Source organism: Melopsittacus undulatus, chromosome Z, assembly GCF_012275295.1.
Source record: "Melopsittacus undulatus isolate bMelUnd1 chromosome Z, bMelUnd1.mat.Z, whole genome shotgun sequence".
NCBI classification, from domain to species: domain Eukaryota; kingdom Metazoa; phylum Chordata; class Aves; order Psittaciformes; family Psittaculidae; genus Melopsittacus; species Melopsittacus undulatus.
The window spans coordinates 67,245,949-67,261,185 of record NC_047557.1 but is presented as its reverse complement, the minus strand read 5'-3'; the positions used below and the strand labels follow the sequence as shown (position 1 = coordinate 67,261,185).

At 40.3% G+C, this 15,237-nt stretch overlaps 1 protein-coding gene across 3 annotated transcripts in view; it reads right to left on the bottom strand.

Moving 5' to 3' along the window:
- The window catches only part of EPB41L4A (erythrocyte membrane protein band 4.1 like 4A), a 121,978-nt gene extending 111,381 nt beyond the window's left edge, over positions 1–10,597 (bottom strand). For all 3 annotated transcript variants that reach the window (XM_031042802.2, XM_031042803.2, XM_031042804.2), the window contains exon 1: positions 9,906–10,597. In XM_031042802.2, coding sequence (XP_030898662.1) covers positions 9,906–10,004 — 99 coding nt within the window. In that variant the 5' untranslated portion in view covers positions 10,005–10,597. The remainder of the gene's footprint in view (positions 1–9,905) is intronic.
- Positions 10,598–15,237: the final 4,640 nt, after the last annotated feature.

Genomic DNA, 15,237 nt, shown 5'->3' with positions numbered 1-15,237 from the left:
GGAACAGCTCACGAAACCTGCTTTTACAACCATTTTTTCAGGAAAGTAGGAAAAAACAGATCTAAGATCATGGAATAAAGATTCAGTCATGAAAGCAACAAACACAGCTTTCACGCTTTAACCAGTCAGACTCAAGACCTGAATGCTGATGAAAAGCCAAGCCAAGGATGACTAAGGAAAAGTTTAGCTTTCATTTAAAAGTTAGAAAATTTATTCATTTCTTTTATTTGAACAACATCTAACATCTTCTTACAAGATCTAACACATTTTATTTCAGTTTCATCATTAACTAATTGAGCCTGCTAGCAGAAAAATCATGTCCAATTTGGATCCTCTTTAAGTTGGTGCCAAAGCACACCAAACCACCTATTGTCTGCACTGAAACTGAAACTGAAACTGGGTCCATAATTTCAAGTATTCCCAAATCAGAGAAAGGCTCTGGTAACTCACTATCGCTTTCACAAGAAAAAAAAAATAGTTACCAAATGGCTGCTTTAGAAAGAAAACTGGCTTTTTCAGGAGTAGCCCAGGGTCACTGGAGGAACAGCTGAAGGAATCAGGTCAACATAATGTTCTTAATAGTAAATCTCATTCATATCAATTTGAAGCACTGGGAGAGCAGAGAATACCCCACATTTTTGTAGAACACAGTTTGTAGAGGTGTTTTTAAAGGTACTATAGTTTGTCCAGCTTTAACACAGAAGAACAAAAGAATACTCAAAATAATCCAGAATAAATGTGGAACCTTTGAAGGACATCAAAAGCTTTTGTGTGGGGTATTCCAATATTTTGTGTGGGGTATTCCAATCAAGTATGACTGGAATTGCAGGCTTTAGAACCTGCAATGTTCCAGGTGAAGAACTTACATGCTGAAAAGAGAACTGAAGTGTTCAGTCAACTTAACTGTTACACACAAATAGAAAAGGAATACAGGCAGATGATTGGGAACATTTAGGTCCTGCTGAGGGACTTTGAGAGAAAAACAGAATGGGGGAAGAGTATGGCTGAAGAATTTGACAACACTTCAGAACTGAGGCAAAATATTTGATCTTTTGAACTTAAGGGCTTTATTTCATCCTGAAAATATAATTACAAAATAACTTTTAAGCCCACTCCCTCCTCCCCTAACTGATGCAGCCAATGCAAACTAACCTGAAAAGCTGAGGGCAAGTTAGGGCATTCACACACCTCTTCAAAAGATTCCACTGCAACATCTTGTGGCTTTTTTCCCTTCTTTCACAGAGAAACTGTGATAAAAGTTTTTTCAAGCGTAACCATGCTGTCAATTTGCATCATTTTGTTTATTTGCCATGGACCTTTTTCTCCTGATAGCCATTGCTGAACTAAAGCTACCTCTCTCCAATGACCCCTTCTAAAGTCTCCCAGTTTCTGAATTTCTTCTGAAGGGAGATCTAGACAGAGCTCTCAGGATCATTTGCTGCATGGTCTCCAATATAAACATCTTAGCTTCACTCATCCAAGCCAGCCTTCAACATTACCCAGAAACACATGCACCTCCAAAGTACCCCAATACATATCACCCGCCCCTTACAGTCATGCTATGACAATCAGAATTATGATTGTCTGAGACTCAGCTTTCTTTTTTTTTTTGGCTTACCGAAGAAACAAACCAACCATACAAACAAAAGATCATCTGCCAGCATCACGCAGACTTCAAAGGATCCTCAAAGAGCAGGTCTGGATAGTATGCAACACAGCATAGATGTGGCCAACTGCACCACTCAGTCCAGGATGCAACAAGCTCCCTGCACTCCCCCATATTGTCTTTCAAGGGAGTAAAGACACAGCCACCAAAAACTACAATGAATGAGAATCTGACAGTTCCTCAGCATGAATAAAACCTGAAGAAGCTTTCCAGTCCATTTGCTTAACTGCCTTTTGTTCTGCAAGTGTTAAAGCATGTGCTTACCTACATGAGTAGTCATGACAAATTTTACCACTAATTACATAGGGAAACTGCCATTTTCTGCCTTGCAAATACTTTTCATGCAATTAAGATATAAAAGATCCACCTTTTCCATTACTAAAAGGCATTCTGTTGCACGTAGCCAAGAAATTTATCCCTCAGTCCATTCAGTACTCATTTTCCTGAGAAGTTGGGGAAGATGGTGAAGTGCTGAGCCACATATTACCAAACTGGCTCACCCAACCACATACAAGTTTTACACACATACCTAAACCTGCAAGAACTACAGGAAAACAAGTGTTTTCTTGCGTGGCTTACAAAGGATCATTTGTAACCCTGCAAAGACTAAAGGTAAATAGTGACAAATGAGAAAGTTCATGAACCATACAAAATATAGCCCACTTCTTCCACATGACTAACCATCCATTCCTATAATGGCATTCTTATGTATTTTAAATGCACATGGAAGAAGCAATTGGATTTCACAGAATGTAAAGGATCCCCTTTATTAAACATAAGTAATACAAATACCTGATAGGAGAGGGGGTTTGCCAATTGTATGCACTTCCTTATTTCACACCAAGACAGAATAAAAAAAATCACCAAGGGTGATGGCAAACAAGGACGTGTTTAAAAGGAATCCTCACAAAGTACTGAGACTTCTAACAACAAAGCTTTAACATAATACCCCTGGTATTACAGGTTAATGATGCATTCAGCTCACTAGACTTCCATGAAGAATGATGAAAAAGTCCCTGCATGGTTATTTCAAATTTATGGTCAAAAACCAAACAATACAGCCTTCCATCAGAGACAAAAAAAGCACATTTTCCACTTGGCAAAACGGGCAGGTACCCCACTTCATGCTGCAGCAAAACCAAAGGATAAGAGCTCTCATTTTCTATTGTTTCTATTGGTTTTCCACTTCTAAATAACTGCATGGCTTGACCCCAAGCATGTCCCTTTGACCTTAATGCCTACAGTGTTGAATCATCTCCAACACAGGATGTAAAAGAAAAAAGGGAATAAAAGCACAATCAGTACTGAAATTATGATCTCCATTATAAAGTATGAAATTGAACTGGCATATAGCAAGCACAAGATCTGAACAAAAAAGGCAGTATCTAAAATGTGTACTAAAACTGCAGCCTGCAAAATTCTACCCAGGTATTGACACATGATTATTCACTTGCAAAGATCTCATTTTTGAGTAAAATGCAACTAATTCAACTACTCTATCATTACAAAAATAAGAAAAATAAGTTTAAATTAAAAAAAAAAACACAAAAAAAACCCACTGACAAAAATGGAAAAGAGAATGCCTTTTTCTACCAAAAATATGGATATTAGTAATGATGCAACACGACCAATACATAAATTCTCATTTGCTCATACATGTTCAGCACCACCTTGGCAACAGGTTTTACAGTATAAGGTGACAAAACCTACAGCTTCTAATGAAATACTCTTTCTGAAGCACCTTTCAAATTATTCAGTCTCTTCTAGAATTCACTGTATATCAAGTGGTAATTTTTAGTAGTTTTCTTTCTTGAGAGGATGGGTTCCAATTCTGCAGTTGAATTTTGGTTTAGAACTTCAATAAACTAAAATTAATAAAGTATCAAGAAATGGTATGTAACTGTACTAAATACACTAGTATAATAAATGTTCAATCCAAGTTACAGAAATCCAAAAGCATTTAATGAAAAGCCTGCCCCATGCAGCTTACATTTGCCCTGGTTATATTAAGAAATGAAACCAGCAAAACAGTTCCCTCTGACAACGTTACTGCTTAAACCTCAGATGGACTAAGAGGTAACTTCACTTAAAAATTGATATATTTCTTTCTTGCTGTCATTCCGGTTTCATTAATTTTGTTAAGTGCACCTAGGGAAAATAAAGTGCCTCAGTGTTCATTTATTTTATGGTTATTCACTGGGGTATTTAAAATTGTTGGTCTCATCTGTAAAGATACTGCTGAGATTAGTAATCTATTTCAAATATGTGACAGTAATTTTGAGAAGTAGCTAACAGCAAGGTTTGTGAGCCCTTTTTCTTTTTTCTTACTTCTTTTTCAATTAGAACAATCGTCCACATGCACCATCTTGTACTTAGTCTGCAATCCAATTACTACTTTATGCCCATAACAGAAATATAAGAAAGAACAGCATCTTTCTAATAGGAAAGTGTTATGGAGTACCATTCATTTACATTTTTGTTTAAAAGATTTTTTTACTGCTTTTTCTACAATTATTAGGTGTACTGCATCTATGACATTAAAGAAGAAAACATGCTCTTACACTTAAGAGTTTGACCATATTTTCTAGTTTCCCTGCTGCTGTTCAAAATATGTACACTTTTTCTAAATACTGTTTTCAATATTAAAAAAAAGAGGCTGTACTTCAAGTTTATGTCCTTTTAATCAATCCACTTTTTTTTATTAATTATTCTTTTCAGAACAATACTCTGAATATCTAGAAGGATCTGCCCTGAATGTATCTATAAACAATAGCAAACAGGGCACAGGAAAGAATATTATTTCATATGCTTAAGCTTTTCTATTACAGTTTAGTAATTACTGTAGATGATAAGCAAATAACCATAGATGGAAAGCAGCCATTAAAAAGATTTTTAGGATTTCTGAAATAATGTACCTGCATGATTAATATCTCTCATCAGAAGGTGCTTTTATTTTTAAAAAATGTAGAAGCATAAAACAGCAGAAATCCCTATCACAAAGAATACATTCCATATTCACACAGCAAATGACTACTAATTTGACTTTTAATGGCCAGTCTCAATTAGAATAATTAAAACAGTGTAAGATCTTTGTATTCATAGTGCTCTATTTCCTGCTGACATGTGCATTCATTAAGCATTTCACCAGGGAAAAAGATAGGAGCATACTGTTCCCATAATGACTCCTTGGAGTCCCTAAAGCTAAAATAACTTGATCCAAAAGTGCATCTCACATTTTCTGTAGATACTAAGTTTTGAAGACATTACACCTGGAACATTTTGAACTGCTTATATCATGAACACACACAAAAAAACCCAAACAAACAAAAAATCAAACCCACAAAAAAATAAAACAAAAACAGACTTCACTGGGGAGTGGAAAAAAGAATAACACCAGAATGATCCCCATAAAACGCTATAAAAATGGTATTTTTACCTATTTCTATATGTTTTACTAAATCCTAGTCAATTATTCCATAACTTTCTTAACAACATGTGTCACATTCTGATGAACCCACTCATGTCCTTTTATATATTAAGTCATTTAACACAGTTCCTAACCTCAGACACTATTTCACATATTTTCGGGGGGGGTGTTTATTTTATTAAGTCATGTTGAGATGTTGAAGCCTGCTTTCAGACTGCTGTATCTCATTTTGTTAAACTTTCAGTATACCATCATCATCAAGAAAAATCTGTCTGCTTATTTCCCAGATGAAAATTATACACTTCCTTTGGAGACTGAGTATTTTATTCAAAAATTCAGCCCTAAATGTAGCTTACAAACCATGAAATGCCACATCTAGATAGTCTGGTATATAATAGAACTACCAATTAATACCTTAAAATGCCAAATAAGTGTTATGGTGGCCTGAATATCACAGTTAGAAGGTACCATCTAATAAAATGTTAAAAACCACAGTGAAAGCAGTCTTCCAGGAAGATTTAGTGTATCTATCCTATTCATTACTTCTAACAAAAACTTGTGTTTGGCCCATCACACATGTCAAATTAAGCAGGAGTTGGTATAAAACATAGTGCTCAGAGAGAAATTTCAAGGCATACTTCAAAAGTGCAATGACCAGCTGCCTTAAGACTAATTAGTGAACTTGTTCACTGGAGAAGTAGCTAATACATTGTAGCTAATATTTTTTCCAACCCAAGAGATAGAAACATAAAATAGAGATGTTTCACAATATTTTTAACTTTTTCAGGAAAAAGAAAACAAGCATTTGCCTTAAATAATGTCTCCAAGATGAGTAAAAGGTCTATTGTTACATGCACATTACAGGATGACCATTTTTTCTTAAATAACAAAGCACAAATGGGCTTCATAGCAGCATTTTCTAAGGGCCCACAGAGGTTTACTTGGCCTTCAGGAACAAGTTTGTGCAACAAGGCACAACAATCTCCTGCAAGAACAATTACTCCAATCCTTAAGAGACTCAAAATATGCAATGCCCACAACTCACCAGTCAGCTATCATGTCAAAACATTAATGACAAGTCTTGTGTCATCAACAAATGAGCTGTATCTACTTAGAAGGTAGCACTGTACCATAAAAATACCTAAGTTATGATTTCATCTATGTGAAAATGAGTAAATAAGCAGTCCTTGAGAAGCGATTATTTTTCAGTTAACAGCTGACTCTTAACGTATTTGTAGCAAAAGTCTGTTAAAATCCACTTCTGAATTGGCACCTTGAATATCCTTTTTAGATGAACAGCTGTCCCAGCCTAAGGCCATATAACTTGATTAGACAAACTGTACCAGAACCTGGAGAATAGCATCTTAATCCAAAATTGTCTGGACTAACAACTGTCATTACTTTATTATCTCAAAATACGTACTCTGAAAAATATGTCTCGTTAATGTACTGTAGGAAAACAAAAATTTAGATTATGAAAAATTTGATACCCTTTCCTGATTATCCAGTTATTATGATATATCCTGTAAATCTGCAAGCTGAAGAGCTGGATTCCACATTTGCACACAACTGTGCTTTGACCTTAAACCACTAAGATATAAAGGGAGAACAACAAGACAGCACTGGTAACAGTAAGAAACAAAAATGAACTATAAGAGGCAAAAGTCAATGTAAGCAACTACAAGGAAAAGATCATCACACACCCCTCCAGCCCATGGGAGACTGGTCAGCTGCTATCCACCTAGAGGGCTGAGAACTTCATTCCTGACTCTGATGTCAGCTTGGTGCACAACCTTGGAAAAGTCACTGGACCTCTTCACACCTCAGTTTCCCCATCAGGATGAGAGAAAAGCAATCATTTCCTTTCCCTAACAAGCTCTATGAAATACACAAGGAAATTACCTCTAAATTGCAATAAAAGTCTTAGTCATGCGCCACCTCTGCTCATTGTTTCAATCTAAAGTACAACTTAAAGCCCACTGTAGTACCAATAATGTGTTGTTAAAAACTGTAATTCAAAAATGTCATATTTTGCTGCGTATAGCTGCTATCAAGCATAGCAAGACAGAAATAACTACTGTGCAAACTAAGCAATGCATCTTCAAAACTCTGCCTTAGTTCAGAAACAGGTTTTCTACCTCACACCTTTATTTCAGAATCACTGAAGAAATTAAGCTGTGTGACTCCTAGAGTCAGACAGCTCAGTCTTACACACTTCAAAGCAAATAAAACAAAATCCGCTAATGCCAAGTAAATACACAGATGGTAAACAGCTATTAATTCACAGGTTTTATTTCTAGCAGACCAGCATCTGTTTGGCAAAAAAGAAGGGAATGAAGCTGCTTGCATAACCACCTAAAATCATTTCCCTTGCAACAGTTCAAGATTTGTGACAGAGTACCAAAACCATAAGTTTCCTTCATAGCTGTGACACAAATAAAGAGTGAAGACAAAAGGGAGATCACATCCAGAATCTGAGGTTCTAAGGAAAACTTTGTTTTAAAATAAACCACATAAGAACATTTATAATCTACACCTCAGTGCCAAAGCTGAAATGCTATAAAAACAAATATGAGACTGTACATTCATAATGTGTACATGAAAACAAAGAATCAAAGCAAAACATCCATAGTTCAAAGTTAAAGTGCCAAATGACAGAAGATAGCAAAATTTAAATTCTTTTTTACTAAGAAATAATCATGTAACTTCAGTGGAAACCTGTAGGACAAAAACAACAGAAATGCTCCCTGAGCAGTCTGAAACAGCATAAGGACTCAGTTGAAAGAATTAGCTCTGCCCTCTTCCAGCAGTGAAGTGTTTCAGGGCATCAATCTAGCTGAAGACTAACCCAGCAAAGGGAAAATCTGTGGTTAGCCTTCAGCTGGACACAATCTGCTCTTCACAGTAGCTGCACAAACACTTGTGCAACTACAAAGGCAAGGGAGAAAGCAATAGTGGAAGCCACTGACTAAGGGAGAGGTATGCAGCTGTCTGTAGGTTTTCAAAGGCTACTGGAGCTACAGCACTGGGCTGTGGATTCGCATTACACAAGCTGAATCTGAAAAAAAAAAAAAATGGCAGCAAAACACAAAACCAACCAACCAACAAAACAAGCAAAAACCAGCAACAGGCTGCTACAAAAGGAGACATTCTCCTTTGCCTTAAGTCCCCTGCAATGCAGTTTCACTGCCTACTTAAAAATGTTAACAAACTGCTACTTTTCTGCCAGGTCCTCACACTGTTCCAACCAACTGTTCCATGGTTAGAGTAAAGACAGAGAAGGAGCAAGTGGAAGGGGTGAAACACTTTGCATCATACCACATTCATATCACACTAAGAATGGCAGGAAACCACACCTTCATCTTAAACTAGACAACTCCCAACACAGTAAGTCACACATTATTAAAAAGTTACATCTTCAGACACTTTTTCATGGACATTAATTTTTATTAGACACTGCAGAAACCCACCACCTTTCAGGGTTTGGATCCATGAAGCTAATCATAGAACTATCTTTGCAGATTGTTCCTTTAATATACTTCTGCAATTGCACATTTTCAGGCAACAAAACCATATATACATGCATAACACACATACCCACATCATATACTAAGGTACATTTTTCAGAAGTGTCTCAACTTAGACTTCAAAGACCCTACACAGGCACTAAGTTCCACTATCAGGATGATTTTTTACTCCTCTGTGATAAGAGAGAATTTATGAGCCTATTTGCAGACAGTTGATTAAGCAAAACTAGACAATTCTCAATACATGTAGACCTGGTAGGGCCACAGATTATAATTATACTGTTAAACTTAACACTCGCCCTTCCTGCTTTGGGCTTTCCTTTTCCCAGTTTTTCCACAAAACTTTAATCATTCGAACTGAAACATACAGGCATACAGATTTTTATTCTTCAAATGTCTTGGGTAAAACAGATCAGCCTTTCCAAGAATTAAGTTTAGAAGAACTGTGGGTTGTTTTTGTTTTCCTGAACCAATACTGAAATCATGCTCTTATATTGCTAATAAATTCAAGTCCCAAGGTGTTTGAACAAATGCTTCCAGTGTCTGAGACATGTTGTCCTCAAGCTTAATCAAACAAGAACAATTTAAGGGCCTTTAGAAAAAACTCCCATTTCTCACATCCTCTGTCAGGGCTCATGCAGCGTTTGGCAGATGACTACTTTGAAGAGCCTATCCCTACCCGGCGTTCTGCAGCAACGCAAGACCTTTTCCCACCGGGCAGGCGACCGGGCACAGGGCTACAGAGGAGGCTGGACCTCTACCGTCTCCACTCGGCAGGGCAGCAGCGCTGAGGACACCGGGGCCGCGGAAAGAAAAACGCTCTGCCCCGCAGCCCGGGCAGGCAAGCAGCGACGGGAGGGAAGGCTCGGCGGGGAGCAGCAGCCGGAGGCAGAACGACTCAGTGCGGGTGCGCGCCAACAGCCAATCTACACAGCCGCCTTTCTGTAAAACAGCCTCCTTTCTCTCTTTTCTCTTTTTACTTTGGTAGCATGTACAGGAAAACACTAGTGTCCCGAGTGCTGAGAAGTGTTCGGCACCTGCTCACTTAAGTGAGTACCTCAAAGCAAAGCTTCCAAAGCTAGCACTGGCACGCCTCTTGCTCGCTCATCCGTCCCATGCGCGAACGACAACCAAAGTTACAAAATTATTTCTTCTCCTGCCGCAGGACCCCGAAACCCCTTTTTCCTACCGCCGATCCCTTCCTGGATACCTTAAGGGGCGGCGCGGAGCTTGGCCCCGGAGCTCTCCCGCAGTGCACCCCACAGTCCCGCCGGCCTCCCTTTACCTTGATGCCCTGCTGCTGGGTGGTCAGGGTCAGCTTGGACTCATCCAAGAGCAAAACTTCGCAGTAAAATTCCTCCGGGACCGCGCAGAAACAGCCCATGCCTGCTGCGATGTCCGGCGACTAAGCGGGGAGGCGGGAAGAGGCCCGAGCTACGCCGGAGAAGGCGGCTGAGGCGAAGCCCTAGTTGGGCTGTGCCCGACTCCGCGCCCCGCCGCAGTGGCTGGAGACCGGCGCTGCTACGGATAAGCGCCCAGCCCCACAGGGCGGCCTTCCACCGCCATCCAGCGGAACAGCCTGGACCGGGGTTGCCGGGAGCTCCCTCTGGTAAAAGAGGAAGAAAAAGACCGGCGGTTTTTCAGGAAGGAGTCCAGGTCACAGCCTTTGCCCGCGGCTGGCTGTCACGCTGCCCCGGGGAGGTACCGAGCCGCCTCCCGCCCCGTCCGCGCACGTTTCCGCGCCTTCTCTTTGTGTAGGGAAGGAAAGCGGCCGGGGAGCCGTGTCCTCCGCTGCGGCCGGTGGTGAAGATGTGCGTGTGTCACCGCCCGGCAATGGCGTTGCCTGCGACCGCGGTGCCCACTATAAAGAGTGGAGGGGCGGCTGTGCCCGGCGGGCGCGGGACTGCTGTCCCCGGCTGCCCGCGGCCATGCAGAGACGACGCCAGCAGCCTTTCGCCTCCTCCCTTCGTGGAGGGGAGGAGGAATGGGTGTAGCCACCCGGCCTCCTGCTGTCCGCCGTGCAAGGCTCCCTCAGGCTGCAGGATGGAGGCCTGCAGACGACACCTGCCAGGCTGAAGAGCAGCTGTCGCCTGTGAGTTGGCTGCTTCAGTACTCCCCGCACTGGCACCAGCAGCTCCGGACGCTGCCGCACGTCACGGTATACCACTGGCACACCCGGAACCCCGCCGCTCCCCCGTGTGCCGGTTGCCGGCAGCAGGACGCTTGTCCTACCCACCGGTACCCTCCCCCCGGCTCCTCTCAAGGCCGGGTCCGGCCGCCGCGGCAGCACTGACCCCTGCTGGGCCGCCCGCAGGAGCGGTGGGGCACGCTGACAGCAGGACCAGCAGCCGTGTCCGCGGAGTCCGCGCCGAAGGGCTTCAGGAGGCCCCGATGTGTCTGGCAGGAACCGACTTTACAAATATCCTTGGCAGGAAAATATTTACACCAGTATGCTGTTAAATACCGGGCCTGCTGCCGATATATTTAATTTAAAACCCTACGTAAAAGAGCTTTCAACTGCTTTTGCCTTTGCTGTCTATAGTTGTGGAGCACGCACACATACCAGTTCACCTTCGTGTTTTACTTGTTGCACAACGCCTATGATTTTTCCCCGTCGGGCAGAAAGTAAAACTCTGATCCCACAAGTGCCTCTGCATTTGCTTGAGTCTGCATGCATGAGACGTCCTGTTGAGGATCATACAAAATTTGCATGTGCAAATTTAAGAATATGCATAAATGTTTTTAAGATTGTTTACTTGCTCACATGGCATAAGAGAAAGGCACAAGGAGATTTATCACTTGACAAACAGTACTAGGTATGTACCTAAGCGGCACAAAGAATGATACGTCTGCTTTTAAATCCCTGTCTTAAACAAAACCTTCCTACTCCCAGAAAATACCACTCCCATTTTTTTGTTTGGTGTAGGTAGTGTTTAAACTTGTTCACTGTGTTCTGTATCCATCTTGTAAGCTGCAAAACCAGTGTTGCATGAGGACTGTGAAGATCAGAACAAAAAGCATTTTAATATATATTCATAAAATACAGCTTTCTGAAAAAACTTACAGAATATGAAGCATTGCAAAATCTTACAAATTCTAAGTTCCTAACCTTGTTTCTTGGTTGATACATACCCATTGAGAATGTCATCCAGACAGCACAAGAAATTCAGATAAATTTATTTTTGGTTTTCTGAACACATTTTTCAAATAGAGCTCTTGAATTCTTCAGACAGTGGACAGGTTTCTAGAGAACAGATGGTTCCCTTTTCCCTCTCGTTAGATCCATATATCATGCACATCATGACATAAATTACCCCCTCAGTCAGTTAAAGTCATTATATATGTATAAATCACTTATTAATCAAGGGAGAGGGAGGACTCAGTGAACTTAAAACCTTCAATTATAATTTTTAAATGGCTCACAGAGCTACATTACAGTCTCACACTACGCAGTTTAAATCAAGACTGGTCTTGGTTGTAAGCAGCCGCAGTGAACTCTTCCATGTATTCTATATCTGAAGAGCTTAAAGATCCATTTCACGCTACTGCACACTAGCTGAATGGTCCAAAGGGAATATAGAAAATACGCACTCATGTCCAGCTGAAGCCAATGTTTGGAGCACAGAGCCATTAACATAGGAAATTGTCTCCTAATCAGCTGCTGCCTGATTAGGAGACAACAAACAGCTAGCTGTTTGAGTCAGCAGCAGTACCAGAATGTACTATTTGAGGTAAAAACCTAGGAGGGGGTTCTGGACTGAAGAAGTGAGAAAATTAGCCAAGGGAATAGGGGAAGAAGGAATAGGATCTATACCAGGAGCTAATATGTGCCCTGAGGAGCTCAGGAAAGCAAAACATTTGAGCTCCATGCTATATAACACCAGCCCTGTCTCAGTATTTCATGTATCAGGCCAGCTCACAACTTGTGAGAAACATAAGATACTAATTTTTTTTTTCCAGATCTATCAGGAAACTGAGCTCATTTTTACTTTTCTTTACAAGGAAAAACACAGGTCAAGCACTGCAAAGGAAACCTTGCTGGTATAAGCTCTCATCACACAAACATTTATGGGCATGTTTAATTCAGGCATGTAAGTACAGGACCAGGGCATAAAGGCATTTTTGCCCATTGCCTGTTTGTTGAGGTATCCAGCACAATTCACTGCAGCCATTATGATTCAGTACACTTTCATTGAAACGGTCAGTTTTAGCTGAAATCAAGTCTCTTCACTGAGGTCATACAAACAACACACAGAGCACCACAAGGATTTTGTATATGAAGTGACCTGCATCCATATTCTGACACATCAGCAATGATACTAACTGCCAAAAGGAAATGGGTTAGCATATCTGGTTTCTCACTAATTTTTATACAGTTTTGCTCATGTTTGCTGACAGTAGCTGAATATGTAGTAGGAGACATGATAACCTACTTTAGCCATTATTACTCTTACTTATCAATGTGTAGAGATGCAATTCCTATATCTTATCCATGTCGGCTTCCAGGGGCTAAGTGAAAAGTTAAAGCTACAGAGCAACCTCTTCATCATCCTCCTCATGTGAAGACAAACTTCCTGGTGAGCAGAGAAGAGCAGTGAGGTCTAATGAAAGAAGTTTGAAATTAAAAAAAAACAACAGCACATACTCTTTGGGCTAAATGTACAACCCTGAATGCATCTTCCATGAAAGAAAAAATTCTTAGCAAGAGTACTGTCCAGTGTGTTTACAGGAAAAATAAGGTACAACTGCAGCAGCACTGCATTGCTCTGGTTTGACACCCGCTCACTTGTCCGTTTATCATTGACCCCAGATGCCTGTTGTCCTTCCAGAGAAGTTCTCCAGATGTTCAACATGCTACTGAGGGCTATACTTATCTGTGTCTCCTGCACCCAAAAAGAGGACCAAAGAAAGCAATGGAACAAGTAATTTCCACATAGAATTTTACAGCATTCAGAGGCTGAAGTTTGTGTGTTACAAATGTACATGAAATCACATTTCTCACTTCACTAGTGAAGGTTTTGCTTAAAATACACAGGTGGATGCTATCCTAACAATTACTCTGGACTCTGTTACTACTACACAGCACACATGTAAGATGTATGTGCATCTACTGCACAGTAACAGTCCAAGTAACTGCACAGCAGCAATCACTGTAAACATGAATTTATTCATATATTGATCAGTTTTGTATTTCCTCCAAAACTGTAGTGACTTGACATTATACTGCATGCCACACACTTAGAGAGCCCTTAAAGTAAGACATCCCAGTAAAGACCACTTATATATAAGAAATCTTAAATTAAGGTAAATATTCAGATCTGTAATGCAGTGATGACAGAAAAACAAAACAACCAGAAAAAAAACAACAAAAAAAAACCCCACCCAAACTTAAAAGACCCCAAAGTACATTTGAACAGCTGATTTAATTTATTGGTATTTCTATAGCAACAAATGCCTTGAGGACCTCTGAATTGACATGGCATGGAGTGAAGATCCATTTTTTGTTTTGTTTTCTCATTTAACAAGACCCTAGAAGACTGCAGCACTGCAAACACACAATAATTAAGGAAACTATGAGAATCTCTCCATGATTTTTAATAAGGAAAATGTGCTATTAAGTGCACTTTCTCTATCCAATATATAAAATAAAGCTTTTGGGGTGCTTATTGTAAAATGTAGAGCTAAAATGAGAAACTGCAAAGTCTGCATACTTCTGTCAAAGCAAGAAAGATTTCTGTCTTTAGCTACTGTTTATTGAACCTAATTTTGTGTGATGTGGTTTTACAAAGTCTCTCTCAAGATTTTGACAAGCTACCCCTACACAAAGAAGAACCAGATGATCCTGTTTTATTTTGCTTCTGCTCAGCTTCCTCAACAGAACTTAAATGCATTTTAATACTAAAGAGAATTGAATGGCAAGATGTAACAATCTAACTCCAGGACATTAAGTCAGGCTGTGACAATCTGGATTTGTACCTTCTGCCGCCAATCAGCAGAAAAATAGAGGCAATGAAGATCCATGGACACGTAGAAGGTGAGCTTCCTGTGGAGAAAAGCGTATCCTTTTCAAAGGACACTATCTAATGGATAAACTGGCACATTCCGTAGTAAAACAGGATTGAAGAGACCCATGCTTAAGCACAGAAGAGACTATTGTCACCAAACTACTCCACTCTTTCCTACCACATTAGAGGAGTTTTGTGGTAAGTAAGGAGCTTTCCTAGCACGTAACAGGAGCTGGTGCTACGCCCATTTCAAGGCACTACATACACTGTGATATTCTTGCAAAAGGCAGTTGTTCTGAATACACTTAGTGAAGTATCTTTTATCCCAAGGGTAGGCTGTCCATGCTGATTGGAAAATTACAAGGAACTCAGGTATCAGTCAGTCTGTTGCTGTTGTAAACAACAGCCCTATGTTGTTCAAACAAAACAGAAACTATGTTTGTCTGTAACTATCATCTCTTCTTTTCTTTTCTTGCAATTTCTGAATGCAAGCTTCTGGGGGAATCATTGCCAAGAGATTCTTACTTCTGTTGCCCAGAGGGTTTTTAGACCTCTACACACGATGGAAATATACCTAGGGACATACTAAACCTAAGCACTGATTTAGGCAAG